The sequence below is a fragment of the Stomoxys calcitrans genome, chromosome 3, assembly GCF_963082655.1.
Source record: "Stomoxys calcitrans chromosome 3, idStoCalc2.1, whole genome shotgun sequence".
NCBI lineage: Eukaryota > Metazoa > Arthropoda > Insecta > Diptera > Muscidae > Stomoxys > Stomoxys calcitrans.
This window is the reverse complement of record NC_081554.1, coordinates 42,299,671-42,326,181: the sequence shown is the minus strand read 5'-3', so window position 1 is coordinate 42,326,181 and position 26,511 is coordinate 42,299,671. Positions and strand designations below refer to the sequence as shown.

At 37.9% G+C, this 26,511-nt stretch overlaps 1 protein-coding gene across 3 annotated transcripts in view; it reads left to right on the top strand.

The window, feature by feature from the left end:
- LOC106093533 (protein turtle) overlaps positions 1 to 26,511 on the top strand; it is a 479,313-nt gene that overhangs the window by 428,165 nt on the left and 24,637 nt on the right. For all 3 annotated transcript variants that reach the window (XM_059365881.1, XM_059365880.1, XM_059365882.1), the window contains one exon: positions 428 to 841. In XM_059365881.1, coding sequence (XP_059221864.1) covers positions 428 to 841 — 414 coding nt within the window. The remainder of the gene's footprint in view (positions 1 to 427; positions 842 to 26,511) is intronic.

Genomic DNA, 26,511 nt, shown 5'->3' with positions numbered 1-26,511 from the left:
GTTTTCAAAAGGTAGCTTGTTTTTCGCAACTGCATAGAACTGTGCACATCAACAACCTCAATCATGAACACAATCACGGCAACAACTCCAGCCATTATAGCATAAAGGACATTCCTTAAGCGATATTAGCATTTTCATTGTTCGTAAACCGCGCATCAGTTATCAGTGGCATTTCATAAAATGCGATTAGCATTCCAAACTTTGGTAATTCGCATTCATGTATGTGTTTGAATAGTTGACAATTTATAGAGGAACAATGTAAGCTATAAAAGGACATTTGCAGGTAACTTTATAAGATTAAGTCAACTGAATTGGGAAAAAGAGCTTTAAAAATTACTTAAATATATAATTGATACCTAAGAAATTTATAGAATTTCCAAAACTAATAGAAATGTTTTTCTTTAACTTCTCTTTTATCTTTCCTTAGGACCAAAACCTGGACCACCACGTAATCTCACCGTTACGGAAGTCTCAAATGGTTTTCTCATCTCTTGGCAGGCGCCACTGGAGCGAGCCCACATTGTTAAGTTCTACACAATAAAATACCGGACTGATGCCAATTGGAAGACCCTGAATCGGGGCCAGATACGACCCGAGGAAACCCAATATTTAGTTAAGAATTTAGTTGGAGGTCGTACGTATTATTTTCGCGTTTTAGCCAATTCGGAAAAATCTTATGAATCCAGCGATGAGGTGAAATTTCCGGTACCGGCCCGTGTCAAACATAAAGCAATAACAGCCGGTGTCGTTGGGGGCATCCTGTTTTTTATAGTTGCGATCATTTTATCGGTTTGTGCCGTAAAAATTTGCAATAAACGTAAACGACGAAAACAGGAAAAAGGTAAACCCAAACAATGACAATATACCAGAAAAGCATTGAAATGGTTTTCTCTTACATATAATTTCCCTTTGGTTCTTCTTAATTAACAAATGCAAACAATTTGAATTAAATTTTGCCATGACTAACATTTCCTCAAATGTGACAAAAACAAATTTCTAATTGTTTTTGTAATTGGTTTCAAAAATCCGATAAAATAATTAACATTTTTTTCTAACGATTTTTAATTTAACCTTTCAAAACCAGTAACAACTTGAAAAGAAGGCCATTAAATTTTAAATTAAATTATTTACAATTTTCATAATTAATTACAAAAAAAAGCTAAACTTGATAAATTTACCTTTTTACCAACTAAAGCCAATTTAATATCAATATTATTTTTTTTTCACTTTTTTTGTTTTAGTTTCCATTAAATATTAATTATTTGTATAATTGTTATGTTATTTTTTTCCTCTCGATTCAATTAGTTGCATAATTTTTTCCTTTCTTGTTTATAATTCTATTTATTTTGCCCCCTTTTTTCGATTTTATAATGGTTAGTAGAGTGTACTGTTCCAATGAGGCGTTACAAAAATTATCTATAGGTTGCATGCTATCATCATAAACATTCGCCCATTGAATCATTCATTACTCAATTATGCATTGTGTTTACCTCATTTGTATGTTTTTAAGCGGAAATTTTGCATACATATTTGAAGTTTTAATTCGATTTGCTTTTGGATGTTTTTTTTTTTTGAAATCATCAACCGTTGAAGTGAAAAAATAATTCAAATTGCAATTAATTTGATACTGTTTGGTGTAATAAAACTCTAAACACCAAGAAAAATGTTTAACCCAGAAGACAAGGCTAGCACAACAGTGGTGAAAGTTCTGAATCCTGACTATGGTCCGGTTTTTACAGATAAATCTCCGCTATTGTAAGGCCGCTTCGGCGGCACTAAAGGTCTTCCTGATGGCTGGGGGATTTGTATGGTTCTTATACAACAGCCACGGGTGTGTGGAGGAATGGTTAGTGGACTAAGAATTCCGGTATTAAGACTTCTCAATGGTAAGGGGAATGAAAAACACAGAGCCTGTATTCTTGCAAAAAGTAGTCTAAATGTTTTTATTCTTCCGTCGCGAAGCACTGAAGATTTAGTGGTAGCCAGAAATAAACAAGTCTAATTACTGGCTGCCTTCTCTTCCTTAAGTCGCTGGCTGAAGGCGCTTCTGTAGGGAAGAGCGAGCTTTATTGTAGATAGTGATGCTAATGCACATCACCAGATATGGGGAAGTTCGGGTGTCAACGAAAGGGCTGAGCTGCTTATCGAATATATTATAATTTGCGATCTGGCGATTTGTGAGGAGATAAACCCACCTTTATAACCAGGAACATGAGGTATTACCTTTGTATCGGAAGATATAAGTGGAAAAATATGCGACTGGGATATGTTGGATGACCACAGCTTCTCTGATCATCGTTATATAAGATTCAACCTTGCAGAAAATACTGCAGAAGTGGTCCCTCGGCTAAATAGAAGAAAGGCGGATTGGAATAAATTTCGGCACGTCTATCCCTTCTAGACCAGAAAAGAAAGTCGAAACTGCGAACGATATAGTGATCAAGCGGATCACGAAGGCCCTGAATGACACGCTTGTGTTGGCATGTCCTAGTTCCAAGCCAAGGGGCAAACAGAGACCGCTATAGCGGACCCCAGAGATGGTTGGTCTAAGTAAGGACTGCAGAAAACTCTTCAACAGAGCAAAAGCGACGAGAGCACCACACGGTTGGAACATTTATAAGGATGAGCTAGGAAAATATAAGGGCGAGCTTAGAAAGGCTCAGAACAAATCCTGTATAGAATTCTGCAGCTCCGTGGAGAATACATCTAAGGCCTCTAGGCTAAGAAAGATTCTGTCTTCGAGACCTATTACGGTGGGGTATGTCCAGAAGTCAGAATGTATGGATAATGTCTAGTGTGGAAACTCTAGAACTACTCGTTGATACACATTTCCCAGGAAATTCTCCAACGGACAACATTTCGCCAGAAGACGTTGTCACTAGTATGCATTCGTCGGAGGCCATGTGGGAAATTGTGTCTGAGCCAAGAATCCTTTGGACGATAAAAAGTTTCGACTCCTTTGGAGTTGGAGTTTGTAGGAGTTGATACTCTACTGTAAGAAAGTTTATTATTAACTTCTATACTAAAAGATGCATTACGGCAGGCTTTGGATCTGTGGATCTAAAAAGATGGGTCAGCAGAGGAACTATTCAAGGAGGTGTACTGTCTCCTCTACTATGGAATAAAGCCATTAACAATATATTATTGTCTATGGAAGAAAAGGGTATAAAAATGGTCGCGTATGCTGATGATTTGGCAATTTCGGTTAGGGGAAATTTTCCCAGCATTCTTCGAGATATACTTCACACAGCAAAGTGGGCTACCGAAAGTGGTGTTGATATAAATCTGTGGAAGACAGAAGTAGTACTTTTCAGCAGGAGATACAAGTTGCCTACAGTGGAACCTGTCTCCTTGGGAGGAGAAAATGTTTCATTTACAGGAAGCGCAAAATACCTGGGCGTGATTTTGGAAAGGGCAAGAAAGGCAAAACAGGCCCTGTACACTTGCAAAGACCGCGTGTAATGCATTGAGTATATACTGCAGTTGTCAGACCTATAATGCTATATGGTGCTGTGGTCTGGTGGACGGCGCTTCAAAAGTCCACCTACTGCTCAATACTTAACCGGATCCAAAGGATGTCTTGGTTGTGCATCACAGTCGCACTGAGGACGGCACCAACTGTTACACTGAATTTAATTCTACATCTTATGGCTCTGGACATTGTGGCTAGACAAATTACAGCGACCACTGCCGTGAGGTTAAGGCACCTTTCTCATTGGTCATATGGTGGCTACGGACACTGTGTTATCCTTGATACAATATCCGATCTTCCAGTCAGTGCGGATTACTCCCTAACTGAACCGCTTTTTGATAAAAAAAAATTACTGTATCACTATTCCTGATAGGACCGTTTGGAACTGCGATATCCCTGGTAACAGAAGTTACATAGACTTCTATACGGATGGTTCCAAACTAAACGACCAGGTGGGCTTTGGGGTGTACTCTAAAGATCTAGAACTGGTCATATCGAAAAGGTTACCCGACCACTGCAGTGTGTATCAAGCGGAGATCCTTGCAATTAAGGAAGTAGTGGAATGGCTTAGATATAATGTCATTACGACGATTGGCATAAATATCTTCTCAGACAGCCAAGCAGCCATTAAATCCCTGGAGAACGTATTTCTGAACACAAAAACCGCCCTCGACTTTCGGAGATCTCTCAACAAGATGGCTGAGCAGTTCAAAATTCACCTGTTCTGTGTGCCGGGCCACAGAGATATCCCAGGGAATTCTAAAGCAGACAAGCTTGCGAGACTAGGAACTACCTTACACATTTCAGGGATACTGAAATCTATGGGTATGCCTCTAGCAACATGTAAGCTAAGTTTTCAGGACCAAGCCCGAAGGGCAACGAATGATAGATGGTTACAAAGAGGGGGATGTGAGCATTCCAAAACTATATGGCTTAATCTGGACTCGAATAGGTCTACCGCTTTGCTGTCATTGGCTAGAACAGATGTCTCAGCCATTGTGTCCGTCATGACAGGTCATTGTCTAGTCGGAAAACATGCCGACAGACTGAAGGTTGCTAGCAACGAATTTTGCAAAAGCTGTGAGGAAATCAGAAAGAAGAGACGGTAGAACACCTTCTGTGTGTGTGTGTACCGCACTAGCAGTCAGTAGGAGTTCCACTTTAGGATCTCATTTCCTTGAGAACCTGTCTGATTTAGCGGATGTGAACATTCGCAAGTTATTGGACTTTTAAAAGCGATCTGTATGGTTCAAAGGTAGGAACTAGAAGGCATCTTCCGTCTTCTGTTTCTGTGGTATCTCATTGGACGAAAACGTCTAAGTGAGTCTGATGGCAGACTGCCACTTAAAGCTAACATAACCTAACCTAACCTACACCTATACCACAGGGTATTATTGTTTGTAACACCCAGAAGGAAGGGAGATGGGTATACCCATTGATAAGTATATCGACTCAGAATAACTTTCTGATTCGAGCCCGTCTGTCCTTGTTAATTTGTGTACAAAGTACTGGTTGCAGATTTCATCCGATAGTCTTAAAATTTGGTTCAAGCATGTTTTTCGGCCTAGAAATATTCGGTTCAGATATGGATTGCTGCCATATATCCGATTTGCAGTAATAATGCAATTAAGTGGTCACTTGTTAACCGATTCCCTCGAAATTTAGCAGGAAGGATTTTCTCTCGACTCTCGACATAGAAATCGATTCAGATTTTAGATTTAGCTCTTTATTATATGTGTTGCCCGATTTTAACTTCTAGAGTCAAAGCAAGCGCATTTATTGACCAATCTGGCCAAAATTTTACCAAAACCTTTCCTCGACGACTACCACTATATCTGAAAAGTTTTCTCGAAACTGGATCAGCCACTGCAAGCGCATTCATTAACTAATCTTGCCAAAACTAGAGCCACTGCATGCGCATTTATGGACCAATCTTGCACAACGCTTTCCTCGACAACTACTACAATATTTGAGAAGTTTGCTCGAAATCGGTTCAGATTTAGATATAGCTCCCATATATATGTTCGTCAGATTTTGAGTAATTTGTAATAATGTTCTCATTTCTCAACATATTTGCTCGAAATTTGATACGAATTGTTTTATAACCCATCTGAAAACATCCGCCGAGGTCCACCAAAATTGTTTTAGAATTGGATATAGCTTCCACATTGTACTTAGAGGATAGGTGTAGGGTGTTATACATTACGCACCGCCCGACTTTTGCCCTTCCTTACTGGTTTTTGTACCATAATTTGCTATTAAGGTTGCTATCGAGAGAACATTCTTAGAAACACTCCCTCAGGGCCTGAGTCTCAATATTGGTTCCAAAATGGGTAAATTGTCATGACATGGATACTTGATCATATTGATTAAGTCATCTACTTTATGTTTGCCGATGTAGAGTCTATTAATCTCATGACTTACACAAATGTGTGTTAATGCCTTCGCTATAGACAGGTGTGTAGGCTATCAAAGGACATGTAGCAATAAGAAATTGGTTGTACCTACAATCAGTGAAGTTACAAAGGATTTCTCAGCTTAGGTACTAAATAGGTTTACAATCCACATGGCATTTGTTCACGGCATAGTTTTGTACTCATATGTGCACACACTGTAATTTTGTTATAAAATATTTTATTAAACGGTCTCATTGACAATAAAATACCATTCTGCGTTCTTGGAACGAACATACGTCGACTTGGCACGATTACAGGTAGACAATGCTATCAATAAACAGGTAGTAATAACAACAGAATACTAGACACAAGGTGTCATACTTTTAGTTTATCTTTAACATTCAACACAAAACCATCGAATTACAATGTGCAGGATTTTTGGTAGAAAACAAAGTGAGTCAAATCGAGCTAAATTGAATCGAATCAACCTGGAACTAATTTTTTTTAATGGCAGCAGTAGTTTGTGTTAATAGGAGTGTTTAGAATTTTGTGAATAAAGTAAAAAGCTTGTATAAACTAAAGTGATAAGGGCTAAAGAAGCTCACGACAAAAGGGGACAGATAAATTAGTTTACATTTTGGTAGAATATGGTGAACATTGTTGATTGAAAACTATGCATAGTCGAAATCACGTAGCTCTACTACGCGTTAGTGAAAAATCGCGATTAAGTGAAATTTCGTGGATAGCACCATTAATTTTTGGTATTTTTGGTGATATTAAATGTAATCGAATTCGTTTAAGAGAAATATCGCTTAACCGAATATACCGCTTTGTTGGAAACTATAGTCGAAATCGGTTAACTATACTTCGTTTTAGTGAAAAATCGCGCTTAAGTGAAACTTGGTGGAAAGAACCATTCATTTTTGGCGATATCAAATGAAATTAAATTCGCTTAACTGAAAATGCCGCTTATACGAAAAAGTTTTTACATCCCTAATTTCATTTTTATATGAAACTAAAAACGGATAAGTGAAACAGTTATTTCTATGGCCGGACCAAATCCACCATGGATTCCGCTAAAAATGTATACAAAATAAATTTAGTTGATGGGCATTATTTTGTTCTACATACCAAACTTCTGTTAAAGGGCATATCGGACAAAAATTGAGGCTTGTATGGGCTCAAGAAGTCAAATCGGTAGATCGGGAGCTATGGGAGCTAAATCAGCTTATAGGTCGATTTGGATCGTACTTGACACAGTAATTAAAAGTAATAACAGAACACTTTGTGCAAAATTTCAGCCAAATAGGACAAAAATTGCGGCTTGTAGGGGCTCAAGAAGTCAAATCGGGAGATCGCTTTACATGGAAACTATATCAGGTTATAGACAGATTTGGACCGTAGTTGGCACAATTGTTGTAAATCATAACAGAATACTAAATGCCATGCATTCAGCCAAATCGGAATCGGTGAAACTGAAGTCGGATAAGTGAAACAGTTATTTCTATGGAAAACAGTCAATGATTGGAAAAAATCAGAAGTAATTGTAACAGAGCTTTAAAGGCTCTGTACCACCACTGTGGTACAGGGTATTATAGATTTTTGCATTTGTTTGCAACGCCAAGAAGGAGAAGAGCTAGACCCATTGATAAGTATACCGATCGACTCAGAATCACTTTCTGATTCGATTTAGCTATGCCCGTCTGTCCGTCTGTGAGTCCATGTATATTTGTAAATAAAGTGCAGTTCGTTTTTGTGGTCCAATTGTCACAAAACTTTGTACATGTCACTTTTTTGGCCCAAGGACAAACGCCAATGATTTTGAAAAAAATCGGTTCAAATTTAGATATAGCTCCCATATATATATCTTTCATCCTATATGTCTTTTTAAGGCTGTAGAAGCCACAATTTTCGCCCGATCTTTACAAATTTTGGCATTGGGCATTTTATTTGAGGTCTAGATATGTGTGCAAAATTTCATAAAATCCGGTTCAGATTTAGTTATAGCTCCCATATATATCTTTCATCCGATATGGACTTTTAAGGCTGTATAAGCCATAATTTTTTACCGATCTTTACAAAATTTGACATGGTGTCTTTTATTTGAGGTCTCCATATGTGTGCAAAATTTCATAAAAATCGGTTGAGATTTAGATATAGCTCCCATATATATCTTTCATCCGATATGGCCGTTTAAGGCTGTAGAAGCCACAATTTTCGTCCGATCTTTACAAAATTTTGCATTGGGTATTTTATTTGAGGTCTACATATGTGTGAAAAATTTCATAAAAATCGGTTGAGATTTAGATATAGCTTCCATATATATTTTTCAACCGATATGGACTTTTAAGGCTGTAGAAGCCACAATTTTCGCCCGATCATTGCAAAATTTTGCATTGGGTATTTTATTTGAGGTCTACATATGTGTGCAAAATTTCATAAAAATCGGTTCAGATTTAGATATAGCTCTCATATATATCTTTCATCCGATTTGGCCTTTTAAGGCTATAGAAGTCACAATTTTGGTCCGATTTTTAAAATATTTCGCACTAGGTGTTTTATTTGACGTCCTAATATGTGTGGAAAAATTCATGAAAATCGGTCCAGATTTAGATATAGCTCCCACATATATCTTTCATCCGACATGGCCGTTTAAGGCTGTAGAAGCCAAAATTTTTTACCATTTTTTAAAAAATTTGGTATGGGGTGTTTTATTTGACGTATCCATATGTGTGCAAAATTTCATAAAAATCGGTTCAGATTTAGATATAGCTCCCATATATCTGTATCGCCCGATTTGCACTTAAATGGCCGTAGTAGCTACAATTTTTAACCGATCTGCACTAAATTTGGCACGGACTATTTTGTTACTGATCTTAACATATCCGAAAAATTTCATCAAAATTGGCTCTGATTTAGATACAGCTCCCATATATATCTTTCATCCGATTTGAACTTTGAAGGCTGTAGAAGCCACAATTTTGGTCCGATCTTCACCAAATTTGGCGCGGAGTCGCTTTTGTATGGGCAAAATTTCATAAAAATCGGTTCAGATTTAGATATAGCTCCCATATATATCTTTCATCCGATTTGGCCTTTTAGGGCTGTAGAATCCACAATTTTCGTCCCATTTTGCATGAGACGTTTAAATTGAGGTCTAAATACGTGCGCAAAATTTCATTTAAATCAGTGCTAATGTTAGATATAGCTCCAATGTGTATATTTCATCCGATATGGACTTTTAAGACAGTAAAATGCACAATTTTGGTCACATCTCTACAATATTGGGCGTGAGATGTTCTCTTTATGTCCCAGTATGTGTCATATAACCTTTTATCCGATAAGGCCTTTTAAATATGTGAAAATCCAAATCTTTTTCCTATGGTAGGAATATCTTACAAGGTTCTAAAATGCCATTTTAATTGGTATCCAAATTAAAGTCTGACTTGATTTCGACATAAGTTCTATCTATAAAAAGTACTACATACATGAGGTGGAGGCCACCGTAGCGCAGAGGTTAGCATGACGCTGAACGCCTGGGTTCGAATCCCGGCGAGACCATCAGAAAAAATTTTCAGTAGTGGTTTTCCCCTCCTAATGCTGGCAACATTTGTGAGGTACTATGCCATGTAAAACTTCTCTCCAAAGAGGTGTCGCACTGCGGCATGCCGTTCGGACTCGGCTATAAAAAGGAGGCCCCTTATCATTGAGCTCAAACTTGAATCGGACTGCACTCATTGAAATGTGATAAATTTGCCCCTGTTCCTTAATAGAATGTTCTTGGGCAAAATTTGCAATTGTACATGCTAGAGGTGATGTAGGGTATTATATAGTCGGCACCGCCCAACTTTTGCCTTTCCTTACTGGTTTTCGATTACATTAGAACATAACTCGACTGATAGACTAGTTCGACTGACTAGTTTGACATATATATTGGGTTGCCCAAAAAGTAATTGCGGATTTTTCATATACTCGGCGTTGACAAATTTTTTCAACGACTTGTGACTCTGTAATTGCATTCTTTCTTCTGTCAGTTATCAGCTGTTACTTTTAGCTTGCTTTGGAAAAAAAGCGTAAAAAAAGTATATTTGATTTAAGTTCATTCTAAGTTTTATTAAAAATGTATTTACTTTCTTTTAAAAAATCCGCAATTACTTTTTGGGCAATATAATATATATGTGCCAAACACTACCATTTGTACCAAAACATGGTATAACCCTCTATCCTTGTGGTATCTCAGAACAAAGGCCCTTAATTAAAGCCTCTGCCACAGTAGTGGTATTCCATGCGTTGATGAAAACACACAAATTTATCTTTTTTAGTATACAACGAAATTAAAATCGACAATAAATTGCAATTTAATTTTCAACCGCTGTTTGCAAAAATTTCTTCATATCTTTGGGGAAATATCATTTCATGGTGTTCATGTTTTGTGTTAATTAAATATTTTGGTAATTTTTTTTTTCTCTTTTTGTTCAGTTGGTTTTTCACCATTTTATGTTTTTATTCATTGAAATATTTATGGCATGTTATAAACCTCATATCTCATATAAAGTGCTTTCATATATGCATAACTACATATACACACACACACACCCATACATCATCATTGTATGCAAAAATATACAGCATACCCATATTTCCATATATTTCCGTATATATAAATATGTCTATTAACCTCCCCCCAAAAAAAAGCATATATTTTTAGTTGATCATGCATAGTGGAATATCATAAATATTTTAGTTATTTCATTCGAACATAAATGCTATACATAAACTCACTCGTATTCCCATAACATTTCTAGATATGCAGTTGTATAAACTAATCAACCAACCAAACTACAACAACTCAACTTTCAAGAGACAGCCAAAACAATACCGAAATATATGAAACATGTTTTCCATTAAATTAAGCTAGAAACAAAAAGTGTTCAAAATATAAGGGGCAATTACCAGTCGCCTAAAAAAACTAAAAAATTTCATATTGTAATTTGCCTGTGACAAAAAAAAAATGAATAGGTTTTTTTTTTTTAAATAGGGTTTGTAAGCTAAATGTTTTTTTTTAAGTTTTTTGTTTAGTTTTTTTTTTGATGATTTTTTTGTTTGGTTTTCTATACAATAAAATCCAACACATCAAAACTCCAACTCTTTGAAAAAAATACCACAATTTTATGGTTTTCCGTTTAATTGCCTATAATTTTTTGTTTTTGTGACTTTTCGCAAAACAATAACGAACCACAACAACATACAACAACAACTACAACATACCCACAGCCTGTATCGAAATGAACACAATTTTTGAAATTTATTTTATATATATTTTTTGGTTCACACATAAAATATATATAAATTTCAATTTGTCCAACAATTTGAAAATGAGCATAACATTCAAAACCTTGTCCTCGCTTCCCCCGCCAAAGGCAATAACCAAAGAGTGGGGAACAATGAAAGCAAGTTCTTAGTACAGTTGAAAGACGTCGTTGCTTCTGCCCAGAGCTAAGTTCTTGCCGAGGGTAAAGGTTGCTATGCACAAATACTGGGCAGACGTTTTTTGTAAACAATTCACGCACAAAAATGGTAAAACTTAACAAAAAAAAAAAAATTCCCAAAATTCCTTTCTCAAAAAAAAAAAAAAAAAATGAGAAGCTATCCCATCTGCAACCAGCCAAAATAAGAAAAATCCATGACTAAGCATAAAATGATCGCGTCAATTTTTATAAAAAGTATCAAGACAACCAACGAAGCAAACAGTTGAATATTTTTATACAATGATCAATTTCATTGGGCAATTATGAAAACAAAGGGCTTGCTTGGCTGGGCTCCCCTCACCCACAAAAGTGTTTCTTCCCAAAAAAGTGTTCCTCTTTTCAAGTTGAAAGAAACCTCCTTTGATTTTATAATTGAAAAATCGAAATTATCATTTGCTGTTTGCTGGCCCTGCAATCGACCAAAAGTCTAACGTCGCTATAAAACAGCCCCCCCCGCTTCCCAACTTGAATTTTGTCAACAACACCACAAGCATCCTCCCCCCAACACGACGCCTAAAAGGTACTAAGTTTAATCGTAAATATTTTTTGACAGTTTCGTATATACCAAAAAATTATCAAAAAAAAACAAAAAAAAAAAATACAAAGACTACAACAAATGGGGTAAGTTTGTCTTGTTTCGTAAGTTATTTTCATTACTTTTCTCTTCTCTATAAAACACCTGTGTGTTTCGATGTTTCCATACCATTTGTGAATCACCCTGATCAGCTTGTATAACAACAAACAAAAAACAGAAAATCATTTTAAATTTTTCATAAATTTTCTTCTCCCACCAGAAAATGACAAGGAATATCGTTATGCACCACATGACAATCATTTCCTATCTCAACTGATTTCTTCTTTCATAAACACTTGAGACCATTGTCATTTGTAGCAGGAAATTATGACCCCCCCACCAAAAAGAAAAACAAGTTGTCTTACCACAGTGTTTGTCATAGGTATTGTTGTCTGTCTTCATCTATTGTGTCTCGACTACTCGCCTTAGTTTATGATCAAAAATTTACACAAGCTTACAAAATTTGTTTCATACTTTAGCATAAACCAATTTTTTTAACTTTCGACCTACATTTTTTTATTATACCCTCCACCTCCACTACATATATTCTTGATCGGCATTACATTATAAGTCTATCTAGCCATGTCCGTGTGCAAGCACACTAACTTTCGAAGAAGTAAACTAAAATTGGATCTTGTCTTCTTGAGCCACTAGAGGGCGAAATTCTTATCCGGTTTGGCTGAAATTTTGTACGACGGCTCCCATGACCTTCAAGATACGTGTTAAATATGGTTTTAATCGGTCTATATTCTGATACAGCTCCCCTATAAACCGATCGCTCGATTTTACTTCTTGATTATGATTTTCAACAATTGTGCATAGTATGATTCAAATCGGCCCATAACCTGATATAGCTGCCACATAAAACGATCTTGAATATTGACTTCTTGAGCCTCTAGAGGGCGCAATTTTCAATCTTGACTTCCTTAGCCACTAGAGGGCGCAATTCTTATCCGATTTTGCTGAAATTTTACATTGTATGTTTTGTTGTTACTTCCAATAACTGTAATAAGCATGCTTCAAATCGGTCCAAAACCTGTTATAGCCGTCATATAAACCGATCTTGAATCTTGACTTCTTTAGCCACTAGAGGGCGAAATTCTTATCCGGTTTGGCTGAAATTTTGTACGACGGCTCCCATGACCTTCAAGATACGTGTTAAATATGGTTTTAATCGGTCTATATTCTGATACAGCTCCCCTATAAACCGATCGCTCGATTTTACTTCTTGAGCCCCTTAACGGTCAATAATGGTCCGAATCGGACCATAACTTGATAAAGGTCCAATAGCATAGCAATTATTTTCTTTTATCCTTTGTTTACCTAAAAAAAAGAGATACCGAGAAAAGATCTCGACAAAAGCGATCCATTGTGGAGGGTATTTATGATTCGGCCCGGCCGAATTTAGCACTCTTTTACTTGTTTTTATTTAATAGTTTTTATGGCTTTATTTTGTAGAGAATTTACTAACAAACTTTAATAGGGTATGACAGAAAATTTGTCCCATTAGCCAAACTTAGAAAAGAATTCCAAGTGCCTCGAGTTTTGTGCACTCCTTCTTCAATCTTTGACACCAAGTTTCGAGAAGTCTTTCTTAAAAATCACCACAAAAAGATTTGGCTGCGTTATTTAATATTTCCACTAGTTTCAGTTTTACTACAACTTTGCGGTAGAATGCGTCAACATTCAAAAATTGCGTTAAATGTTTAAAAATAGAAAAATGTGAAAAAATAGATTTTTGTGTATTTTTTTGCCAAAAAAAAGTAGTTTCATTGATTAGGGCTTAAATACACCAATTTTTCTTCATCCTCTGTAAACAAGACGTATTGTAAATGCGTTTTAAGTGAAGTTTGAACAAGATATGTAAACCTAAACGGACACAATATATACTTCAAAGTAGACATTTTTATCTTCAAAACGCAAAAACTCCTCGAATTCTCAAAATGCATAGCCCATACACCACTACTGTGGTACACCCAGAAGGAAGAGAGATAGACCCATTAATAAGTAAACCGATCGACTCAGAATCACTTTTTGATTCGATTTAGATATGTCCGTCTGTCTGTCTGTCCGTCCGTCCATGTTAAATTGTGTACAAACTACAGGTCGCAATTTTCATCCTATCGTCTTCAAATTTGGCACAAGTATTTTTTTAGGCCTAGAGACGAAGCCTATTGAGACTGCAAAAAAACGGTTCAGATTTGGATATGACTTCCGTCCGATTTGGATTCAAATTGCAATTATGTCATCATTTGTAAACCGATTCTCACGAAATTTTGCACAAAAGATTCTCTTATAAGTCTCGACATTATTGGTGAATTTCATAGAAATCGGTTCAGATTTAAATATAGCTCCCATATATATGTTCGTCCGATTTGGACTTGTATTACAGTTGTTACCGATCCACACGAAAATTGGCTCAAAGCATTGCCTTATGACTTCCGGTAGTGCTATTAAGTTTAATATAAATCGGTTCAACTACTACTACCAGACTGTTAGCTGTAAGCTTTTTCACGGAGCAATATCACTTCAAACAGACTCCAACTCCTCTCTATGGCTTTTGCATTCATTTTATTTCCTTGTCAATGTGGCAAGCTCCGCCTGCCGACGTCACATAAAATTCAGAAAAATTCATGAAATCTTTATTTGAATCGATAGTGCGATCCATACAATTTAATGTTCAAAGATTATTTCGTGCAAATGTGAACTAAATGTGGATATCGTCTCACAATAGCGCTCACTATTCACAGTTACATTACGATTCGCATAATTTTTGAAGAAGTACGGTCCAATGATACCACCAGCCCATAAACCGTACCAAACTGTGTCTTTTTGGTAGCTCTTGCAATGCTTCTGGCTAATATTCGCTCCAAAGTCAACAATTCTACTTATTTCGTACCCATTGAGCTAAAAATGAGCTTCGTCGCTCAATGGAAGAAGCGCGCGATGAACTTAGCAGAGCACGCATTGTGAAATTAAAATTCAATAATTTGCAAGCGTTGTTCGTTTATAAGACGACTCATGGCTAAACTGAGTATGTTTGACAGTGAAACAAAGTTGTCAAAAAAAATAATAGCAAAAAAAATCACTCATTATAACCTTTTATAGCTCCCATACAAACCGATAACCCAAATTGACAACTTGTGCCTCTAGTATCCAATTGGAGGCGAAATTTTGCACGTGTTATTCTATTGCGACTTACAATGGCCATAACAAGTAACGTCCAAATCGGTGTATAGCCTGATATAGCTCCTATTTGAACCGATCCCTCGATTTTATTTCATGATCCCCTAGAATCAGCACGTATTGGCCGATTTGGCTGAAATTTTGAACATTGTTTTTGGTTTTAACTTTCAAGATATGTGAATAGTATTATCTAAATCATTCTATAATGTGACTGATGGCCCCACATAAGGCCAACTCCCGATTAGCCTTATACTGCAACTAGAAGCTTAAATTTTTGCCTGATTTGACAGAAATTTATTACGTAAAGTAAAATTATGCCCATCAACTTAGTTAATTTTTTCCAAATTTTGGGCTCTTAAAAGATTGGCCAAACTTATCACTTGCACGGTACATCTTAGCCGAGCGTTAGTCCCCGAAAGTTTTTATTTTGAGTCGACCGCTATACCCGCTTGCGTCAGCATGCGAAGAACATATTTGATCGGTTTTGTCGTTAAGATTAGGTTTCCGAGGGAGCTATTCAGGTTATGAACCGATTTGAACCATACTTGGCACAGTTGTTAATGGTCACGCCATCATACTCCATGCTAAATTTCAAATCGGATATGAATTGCGACCTCTACCGGCTCAAGAAGTTCCGAGATTGGTTTATACGGGAGCTATATAAGGTAATGAACCGATTTAGACCACACATGGCAGAGTTGTTGAACGTCACTTGGTACAACATTTCAGTCAAATCGGATTAGAATTGCGCCCTCTGGAGGCTCAAGAATCCACGATGCGAGATCGGTTCATACGGGAGCTATATAAGGTTATGGACCGATTTGGACCATACATGGCAGAGTTGTTGAACGTCACTTGGTGCAACATTTGAGCCAAATCGGATTGGAATTCCGCCCACTGGAGGCTCAAGAAGCCAAGATCCGAGATCGGTTTATATGCGACAGAAAGTATATATATTCTTGATCGTCTCGACGTTTTGAGCCGATGTCCGTCCGTCTGTCGAAATCACGATAGCGGTCGAACACGTAAAGCTATCCGCTTGAAATTTTGCACAGATACTTATTATTGATGTAGGTCGTTGAGGATTGCAAACGGGCCATATCGGTTCAGATTTAGATATGGCTCCCATATAAACCGATTTCCCGATTTCATTGCATGAGCCCCTGGAAGCCGAATTTTTTGTCCGATTTGGCTGAAATTTTGCATGCGGTGTTCTATTATGACTTCCAATAGCTGTGTCGAGTACGGTCCGAATCGGTCTATATCCTGATATAGCTCCCATATAAACCGATCTCTCGATTTTACTTCTTGAGCCCTCACAAGCCGCAATTTTTGTCCGATTTGGCTGAAATTTTGCACATAGTGTTCTGTTATGACTTCCAACAACTGTGCCAAATATGGTTCAAATCAGTCTGTAACCTGATACAGCTCCCATGTAAACCAGTCTCCCGATCATCCTTGTTAGGTTCCTAGGAGCTTTAATTTTTGCTGGTTTGACAAAAGTTTGGAATGAAGAATAAAGTAATGCCCTTCAACTAAATTTATTTTGTATAAATTTTTAGACCAATCCATGGTGGTGGGTTTCCAAGATTCGGCCGGGCCGAACTTAGCACATTTTTACTTGTCTCTTACTACCACCCTTATGACGAATTGGTAAAAGTTTTCAAAATTAAAAAAAAAATTGATCCGAATTCGACTTTTTAATTTCTGTTATTCTCTAAATTATATCTAATTTTGTAAACATGTATGAGTACTTACCATCAAGCATCATTATAAAGAATTTCGGGATTCCAGACAATCCACGATTATCTCCTTCGCACTTTAATTTTGGAACTATTAAAGAAAAAGAAAAATTTTCCATTAAAAAATTATTTTAAATTTTAGATGTAAGCAATTAAAAAAAAACTACTACTTTCAATACCAAAGTTGCATTCTAGGTAAAGACAGACAACATTTCCCCTGTAAGTGTAATCAAGTGTTTCTTCTCACCCACAAGATTTCCATTAAACATATTCATAATCAAATGAAAAGCCATCAATCCACCGTAAAAATCATATGAATTGATCATATTCAATGTGATGAAGTGAATTATAATCTTTTATCTCTGTATTTATTACATTGGACTGACTGCAAGCAAATCCTTTGTACGGATTTACCAAGGATATCCCCCAAATCGTTCGCCATGGATATACTACTAACACAATCGCCAGCACAGCACACATAGATAAACATCATTCAAATCTTTTGCACCTCACCACTTCCAGCACTTTTTTTTATTACCCACCAAAGAAAGAGCCACCTTATTACACACTCACACATACACACACACACACAACAAATCAATTTTTGGTTTCTTTTCGTTTCGTGTTTAACTAAAACAAGTTATATATATATGTGTATACGAATATTATTTCATAACCAATGATTTTTATATTTCGTTGGAATTCGAGACCAATGCATTGATGCTTCTTTGATGGCTTCATATTGAATTCCAACCAAACATGTTTCATTTCCATATTTCAAGTGATATTTCGTTTGTAAACTTTTGCATATATTGTTTGATTTCCTTCTCATAAGTATACTCCATCCATATAGGATTTGACTATCTATGCCAGAGTAGTAATGACACTCAATCCTATTGACTCCACTATCGTTTGTCGTATGAGTGCCACTATACAACTGACATTTGAATGTGGAGTATATTTTCATAATGGAACTACTTGACATTTATATTTTAATTTTCTTTCGTTTTGTTTGATTTTTGCATTGAAAACCATTTCATGCTTTCAAATTTTTTTTTAATCACTTATCGAAGCCTGATCCTAATGAACGTATAAACATTATATACAATACATAACTTATCGTTATATAATATCCAACAAAAATCTGAAAGCAAAAACCCATTACAATCATACCTTTGATATATATTAAATATATATATACAATACATATTAAAAACGAAAATCCAAAAAAAAAGAAATCCTTTCTCCATTGCATTCAGTGTATATTTGTATGTGTATGTGTGTGTAATCAATTATATTCCCTATTACAGATATGTACCCGATGGCAATACTTAGAAGATATTAGCTATTATTATTTCTGTATGTAACCAAATCTATGTGCAGATCCCCTGGTAGACATTAAATAATGATATGAAGTATGATAAATAGATTAAAATTGTATGAATTGTTTGCTGCGCCTTGGTGTAGGCAACATTTGTTAACAATGACAAGTAGTCACTAAGTCTTCGTAATTGATTATTGAATTAAGCTTCACCTAATTATGTCGCGTGCAAGTTATTTTGACCTAGGTTATGTTAGATTTTTGTACAGACCACGTTAAGAACCTGGGTGAGAGCAGCACGCGTGTGTAAGTCTGTCTGTCTGTCAGTATATCTGTCTATTGTAATCACGCTTTAGTTTTTAAACATGATGGTATTGAACTCCTTCTTGGTACATTTGGTTTTTTCCCTAATCAGATTAAATTCGAAGAATATCAATATCGGGCTATATCCTGACCAAGCTTCCATACAGTTCGATCTTCTGATTTACCGCATCTTGCCTAGCACTTTCTTAAGAATCATGTAAACGAAAAAGTAGGAAAAGTCGAAAGTGATCAAATTTGGCACCCTGTATTACGCACACGGACCAAAAAGAGCATTTCCCTAAAAGCCATCAACAAATGTTTACAATATGTTGTATTGTTCAGACCAATAGTTGTGCACTTATTTCCACCTTTTTCGTCGTTTTGGGCTGATAGTCGTTAACATACTTACTTACTTTATTCTAATTAGCTATGACAGAATATTTGTTCCACTAGCCGAACGTAGAATAGCGTTCCAATCGCCTCGATCTTCTGCGCTCATTCTAAAATTTCTGACCTCAAGTTTCGAGGTGTCTCTCGCCACTTGATTTTTCCATCGGGCTTTTGGTCTTCCCGGTTTGCGTTTACCACCGTGTTTGCCTTCAAAAGACTTCTTTGTTGGAGCTTCTTCATTCATTCTGACAACATGACCTAGCTAACGCAGATTATGTAACTATGCTATCGTCGTCCTAAAGCTCATACAGCTCGTGGTTTATACGTCTACTCTCTACCTACTCTCTCCCTTAACGCTAACTGGTCCATATGTTTTACGAAGAATCTTTCTCTCAAATACTCCAAGCACTGCCTCATCTGCTTTCACAAGTACCCATGCTTCAGAACCATATAACAGCACGGGTAGTATCTGTGTCTTGTATAGTGTAATCTTCGTCTGTCGAGAGGTGGCTTTGTTTCTAACTTAGTCTAAAGTAGCATCTGTTTGCCAGTATTATTCTTCGCTTAATCTCAAAACTGGTGTCATTCGTTTCGGTTACGGCGGTGCCGAGGTAGATAAAGTTACTGACTGTCTCAAAGTTGTGGTTCCCAACTTTCTCCATTTTCTTTATCTGCTCGGTTGTGCAAGGCTTTTTGGGAGTTGAAATCATCCATCCATTCCCATTTTCATTGACTCTCTTTCGATTCTTTCAAAGGCTGCTGTTACTACTTCCGGTGACCGACCTATGATATCGATGTCGTCGGCATAGGCGAGTAGCTTGTGTTCTCTTGTGATCAGTGTGCCATATCTATTCACATCTGCATCTCCTATAATCTTCTCAAACTAGATATTAAAGAGATCACATGATAGGCTGTCTCCTTGTCTGAAACCTCGTTTGCTATTAAATGGTTCGGAGAGATTCTTTCCTATTCTTACTGAGGAACGCGTATCAGCAGTGTCATCCCGCAGAGTCTTATTAATTTGTGACATGTGGCACGGTATTGTTGAAACCACATGTCATGTAAGCCAAGCTCTTGCATTTTGGGGAAATAAAGTTGGATATCATCTGACGATGGCGCTCACCATATACAGTTATGTTACGATTTGCATCATCTTTGAAGAAGTACGGTCCAATGATGCCACCAGCCCATAAACCGCACCAAACTGTGACTTTCTCTAGATGCATTGGTAGCTCTTGCAATGCTTCTGGCTGATCTTCACTCCAAAATCGGCAATTTGACGCTCCTCGTTTCCACAACGAAACGCTTTAGATTTCAAATACTTAGGAGAGTTCTTGGACAGGAAACTGATTTGGAAGTGTTTCATTCAGGAGCGTATCGAGAAGGCTCACAGACGGACTGTAGGCTCGAAATGGGGCATGAATATGAGGACAGTCCCCTGGCTCGTCAGGAGAGTGATACAATCAATGTATACTTACGCCTCAATAGTTTGCTTCAATGCAAATTTACACATTTTGCCCTGAACATTCCATTTAGGAACTGGGGCAAACTCCTCACATATCAATGAGTGTTGTCCAATTCAAGTTTAAACTCAATGATAGGGGAACTCCTTTTCAAAGCCGAGTCTGAATGGCGTGCCGTAGTGCGACACCTCTTTGGGGAGAAGTTTTTATATGGCATAGTACCTCAGAAATGTTGCCAACATTACGAAGGGAAAACCACCGCTGCAAATGTGTTCTGATGGTCTTGCCAGCATTCCAACCCAAGCGTTCAGCGTCATAGGCGGACATGCTACTGCGGCTGCGAATTGGTAACCTCCTTTGCTGGACTTCGAGGGAGATAAAGTGCACCATAAGGATAAAACTAGTTTTCATAGAACGTGTTGTCTTGATAAAGGCAGGGCTTTGGGACCACCCCACTACTGCTCTGGAGATGATTCTAGATATCTGACATACAGATTAAGCGTAAGGAAGCCACTGCGTCTATAAGACTTAAGGCAAAGGAAGAATGGATAGAAGCTGGCTATTGTCGAAGCGACGAAAGAAACCTGCGCTGTTGCCAGCGGCACTGCCAGGCACGAGGGGAAAACCATTGCTGAACATTTTTTCTGATGATCTTGCCAGGATTCGAACCCAGGCGTTTAGCGTCATAGGCGGACATGCTAACCTCTGCGCTACGGTGGCCTCCTCTGCTGGACTTCGAAGGAGAAAAAGTGCTCCATAAGGATAAATCAACTAGTTCATAGAACATGTTGTCTTGATATAGGTGGGGCTTTGAGGACCACGTCCATTACAGCTCTGGAGACTATTCTATATATCCGACCCATAGACATACAGATTAATTGTAAGGGATCCACTGTGTCTATAAGACTTGAGGCGATAGAAGAATGGAATGAGGATAGAAGCATGTCGTGCCATAATGATGTGGTGTAGTCGGCGATAGGAAACCTGAAGGAATGGAAGAGGTTTCCGATCGGATACCTGAGATGAACCTTGAAGTTGAGTGCGAGGCACTGCTGCCATCGGCACAGTCTTGGATTGACGGAACCCTAGTATTGCCATCTGCAAGATCATGCTACTTGGATGGTTCAAATCTCGAGGACAGAGTGTGACTGGGGGTCTACATTGTGAACCCAGGAACTGAAATCTATTTCCGACTGCCTGACCATTATGCAGTACTTCAGGCGGAGATTCCGGTGATCACGGAATCCGTGAGGATGTGGTATGTTAACCCGAATAAGTCCGCAGCGTAAGAAGACAATGCCATTACCAGAGTAAGGAGTAAGGCAGCCTAGCTTTTGATTTCATAACGGAACACATTCAACTACAAGCTCACTTATGCAAAATGCGAGGGTTGCCTTTTATATTTCGGGAATAGATAACAGAAAACAAATATTAATGATCCAAATCATCCTGCAGGCGGATTCGAGTGATCACGGAATGCGTGAGGTTATGTGGTGTTAACGCAAAAAAGTCGAGTGTGAACATCTTTACGGACAGTGAAGTGACAACAGGAGAATAACAACCATGGCCTTAAGTTCACAAAGTGAACGTTAATGTCCTGGAGTGTAAGAGATTAACGCCTTCTCCGAGGATGGCAAGATCCGTTTGGTTTGGGTGTCGGGCCATAACGGCGGTGAAGGCCAGAGGACTACCGTCCATATATTTGGACAGCCCGAAGCCTTTAGGATTGACGCAGTCCGAGTTAAGAGAGTGGGCGACGAACGCGCAATTAACGAACGTGCAAAGCGGTCGGTAGGACGACGAAAACCGCATGGGGAGTTCCGGATTGTGGGAAGACAGTGTCATTACCAGAAGGAAGTAAGGAATAGGTAGCATAGCTTTTGATATCATAACGGAACACATAGGACTACGAGCTCTCTTATACAAAATACGAGGGTTGCCTTCTATATTTCGGGATTAGATAACAGAAAACAAATATTAATGATCGGAATGCGTGAGGTTATGTGGTCTTAACGGGAATAAGTCGAGTGTGAACCAGGACATTAAGTTCACAAAGTGGACGTTAATGTCTTGGAGTGTAAGATCATGTTTTCGGCGCCGGGTCATAATGGCCAGAGGACTGCCGTCCATGAATTTAGATAGTCCGAAGCCTTTCGTGTTGACGCAGTCCATGTAAAGAGGGCGACGTACGAACATGTAACACTGTGGAACAGCGAAACGGTCGGTAAGACGACGAAAATCTCATGGGGAGTTCCGGATCCTGACAGGCCATTACTAGAAGGAAGTGAGGAGTAGTTCAGCATAGCTGTTGGTATCATAGCGGAAAACATAGGACTACGAGCTCCCTTATGCAAAATGCGAGGGTTACCTTTTATATTTCGGGATTAGGTAACAAAAACAAACACTAATGATCGAAATCATCCTGCAGGCGAAGATTCGGGTGATCATGGAATGCGTGAGGTTGTGTGGTGTTAACGCGAATAAGTCGAGTGTGAACATCATTACGGACAGTGAACAGGCCATTAAGGCAATAACAACCAGGAAATTAAGTTCACAAAGTGGACGTTAATGTACTGGAGTGTAAGAGATTAACGCCTTTTCCGAGGATGGCAAGATCCGGATGGTTTGGGTGGTGGGCCATAGCGGCAATGAAGGCCAGAGGACTGCCGTCCATAAATTTGGACAGCCCGAAGATTTTCGGGCGTGGGCGACGAACAGCGAAATGGTCGGTGGGACGACGAAAATCCCATGGGATGATCCGGATAGTGAGGGGGACGAGGCTATTACTGAAAGTAAGTAAGGAAGTCAGCATAGCTATTGGTATCATTAGGGAACATATGGGACTTCGAGCTCATTTATGCTAAATAGGTGAAGTCAGTGATAGCATGTGGGGAAGATAATGAGCTGTTGCAGCATTTCCTATATCATTACCCGGGTCCGGCTTTCGCGGCTAATGGCCACCGGCTCTAAGGTGGGGACACAATACCACACATTAGCCAACTTGGGGGTGTGGTATGGCAAACAATTAGAAATGTACTACGTAATTCCTGACTAAGATTTCCTTTTTCGAGGCTTCTTTTTAGTATTAAGAACTCGCTGCAAGCTGATTACCAACATAAGTGTAATGGGATGGGGATAATATCCGCATCCTCTTTTCTACCTAACCTAATATATATGAAAAATAATTTAAGGTGCTGTTTCAGTAAGTTAAAAAAAAAAATCAAATATCTAAATCAACATGCAAATGCCAAAGCTAAGACCACCAAATGAAGTTACGCCTCCTTTAGCATGAACTGCATTTTGTTTAGTTGCCATGCGTAAGCTAAATTTAGATAATCTGGCGCATTGCATAGATCACTAGATTACTGGCAATAAAAGATTTACCTTTTAATTGTATCTCATGTACACGCCTACTGAATGATTAATGTTTGACTGCCTTGTCTAGCTACCTTCCCTAGTCTTTGCTTATTTTTGTGTTTAGGTTTACCGTATCCTAAATAGATCCCATAAACTGTTAATACATATCCCACCACTATGGCAGCAGTAAATTAATATGTATATAAATTAAATTAATTTAGCTCTAGTTAATAGCAATTGTAGACGACGAAGACTATAAGACACAAGAGGTTTTTGATTAATCTCTGCAACATTTGTATTGCCATCCTTAGACGTAATTAATTGTGTGGCAAATTAAATGAAGGCAGCTACAATACAATAACAATAATACGCACAGTAGCAATGTGTGTACCATGGCATAAGTATGAGTATGAATTGTACATGTATATGTGAAAGCATTATACAAAAAAAAGAACATTTGCTGGAATTTTTTCTATAAAATGTTAAATGAGGATAAAAATATGAGACTTTCGATGGAAAATAAAGGCACTTAAATTTTTTTTTGCAATTGTAAATATTTGTCTCAGTGCATGTAAAAACTAAAAGAAGGTCCGTGCAATGCAGGGTTGCCACACTGTCAACCGCCGCTATAACTTTAAAACGAATGAATGGATTTGAAAACGCTCAAACCCAAAGACTATTGAGTACGGTGTAGAGCACTCTTTTTTGGAAACAGGGCTCAATAAGTCCTCTAACTCTCCTTAGCGCAGTAAGAAAGAAGAAAGCCTTACTTTCCACTGTTCCGATATTTTCGTGATTTTTCCAACATCTTCCAGCTTGAGGTCATACTCAATGCCCTCTTTTCAAAGAATAGCATAGCAAAGAACTTATAATAGTTGTGCAAATGTGTGTTATTGTTCAAAACACTGTGACTGGTTAGTGGATCATGATTTCTGATACGCCATGTATCTTCATCAACACCTTTGTCAAATTGTTTAAGGTGTCCCACATACCCAAAGATTATTGAGTACGGTGTAGAGCAAGCTTTTTTTTTTGGAACAGGGCTCAATAAGTCCTCTAACTCTACTTAGCGCAGTAAGAGAGAAGAAAGCATTACTTTCCACTGTTCCACTGTTCCGATATTTTCGTGATTTTTCGAACATCTTCCAGAAGAAAGCCTTACTTTCCACTGTTCCGATATTTTCGTGATTTTTCGAACATCTTCCAGCTTGAGGTCATACTCAATGCTTTCTACTCAAAGTATAGCATAGCAAAGAACTTATAAAAGTTGTGCAAGTGTGTGTTATTGCTCAAAACACTATGACTGGTTAGTGGATCATGATTTCTGATACGTCATGTATCTTCATCAACACCTTTGTCACATTGATTAAGGTGCCCCACATACCCAAAGATTATTGAGTACGGTGTAGAGCAAGCTTTTTTTTTTTGGAACAGGGCTCAATAAGTCCTCTAACTCTACTTAGCGCAGTAAGAGAGAAGAAAGCCTTGCAAATGTAAATTTTGCCCATGAACATTCCACTAAGGAACAGCGGCTAACTTCTCACATATCAATGAGTGCAATCCCTTTAATTATACCCTCCACCACCTCCTCTTTATAACTCCTCGAAATATTCGTCTAAGACCCCATGTAGTATATATATTCTTGATCGTCTTGGCATTTTAAGTCGATCTAGCCATGTCCGTCCGTCTATCCGAACGTCTGTACGACCGTCAGTCCGTCCGTCTGTCTGTCGAAAGCACACTACCTTCGGAAGGAGTAAAGGTAGGCGCTTGAATTTTTGCACAAATACTTCCAATCAGTGTAGGTTGGTTGGGTTTGTAAATGTGTCATATTGGTCCACGTTTTGATATAGCGGCTATATAAACCGATATTGGATCTTGACTAATTGAGCCACTAGAGGGCGCAATTCTCATACGATTTGGCTGAAATTTTGCACGAAGTGTTCTGTTATGATTTCCAACAACTGTGCTAAGTATGGTTGAAATCGGTCTATAACCTGATATTGCTGTCATATGAACCGATCAGGGGTCTTGACTTCTTGAGCCTCTAGAGGGCGCAATTCATATCTAAATTGGGTGAAATTTTGAATGCCGTGTTTTTTCATCACTTCTAACAACTCTACTTAGTATGGTTCAAATCGGTCGACAACCTGATATAGCTGCCATATAAACCGATCTTGAACCTTGAGTTTTTGAGCCACTAGAGGGCCCAATTCTTATCCGATTTGGCTAAAATTTAGCATGACGTCTTTTGTCATGACTTCCAACAACTGTGCTAAGTGTTGCTCAAATCGGTCTATAACCTGATATAGCTGGCATATAAACGATCTGGGATTTTGACATGTTCAACCTATAGAGGACGCAGTTATTATCCGATATAGCTGAAATTTTGTACAAAGACTTCTTCCGTTAGCTTCAACATACGTTTCAAGTATGGTCTGAATCGGTATACAGCCTGATACAGCTCCTCCCTTCATTATTTCATTACCTTTCTACCCCACAAATGAAATTTATAGACAGCTTTATTTGTAGGTAGATGCAAACAGAATAATGAGCTCAGGCCAACTCTCTCAAATTTCGTCAGATTGAAATATCATCGTCACTTGTTTATCGGCTCTCATGAAATTTTGGTTAAGAGATTCTTTAATGACTCACGACACGTTGCGGCAGAATTTTATACAAATCGGTAAATCTAAACCGAAAAAAATTCAACTATAAATCCGGGAGTATTAAGAGTATCCTTCGTGCCGAATTTAGGGAGAATTGGTTAACAAATGAC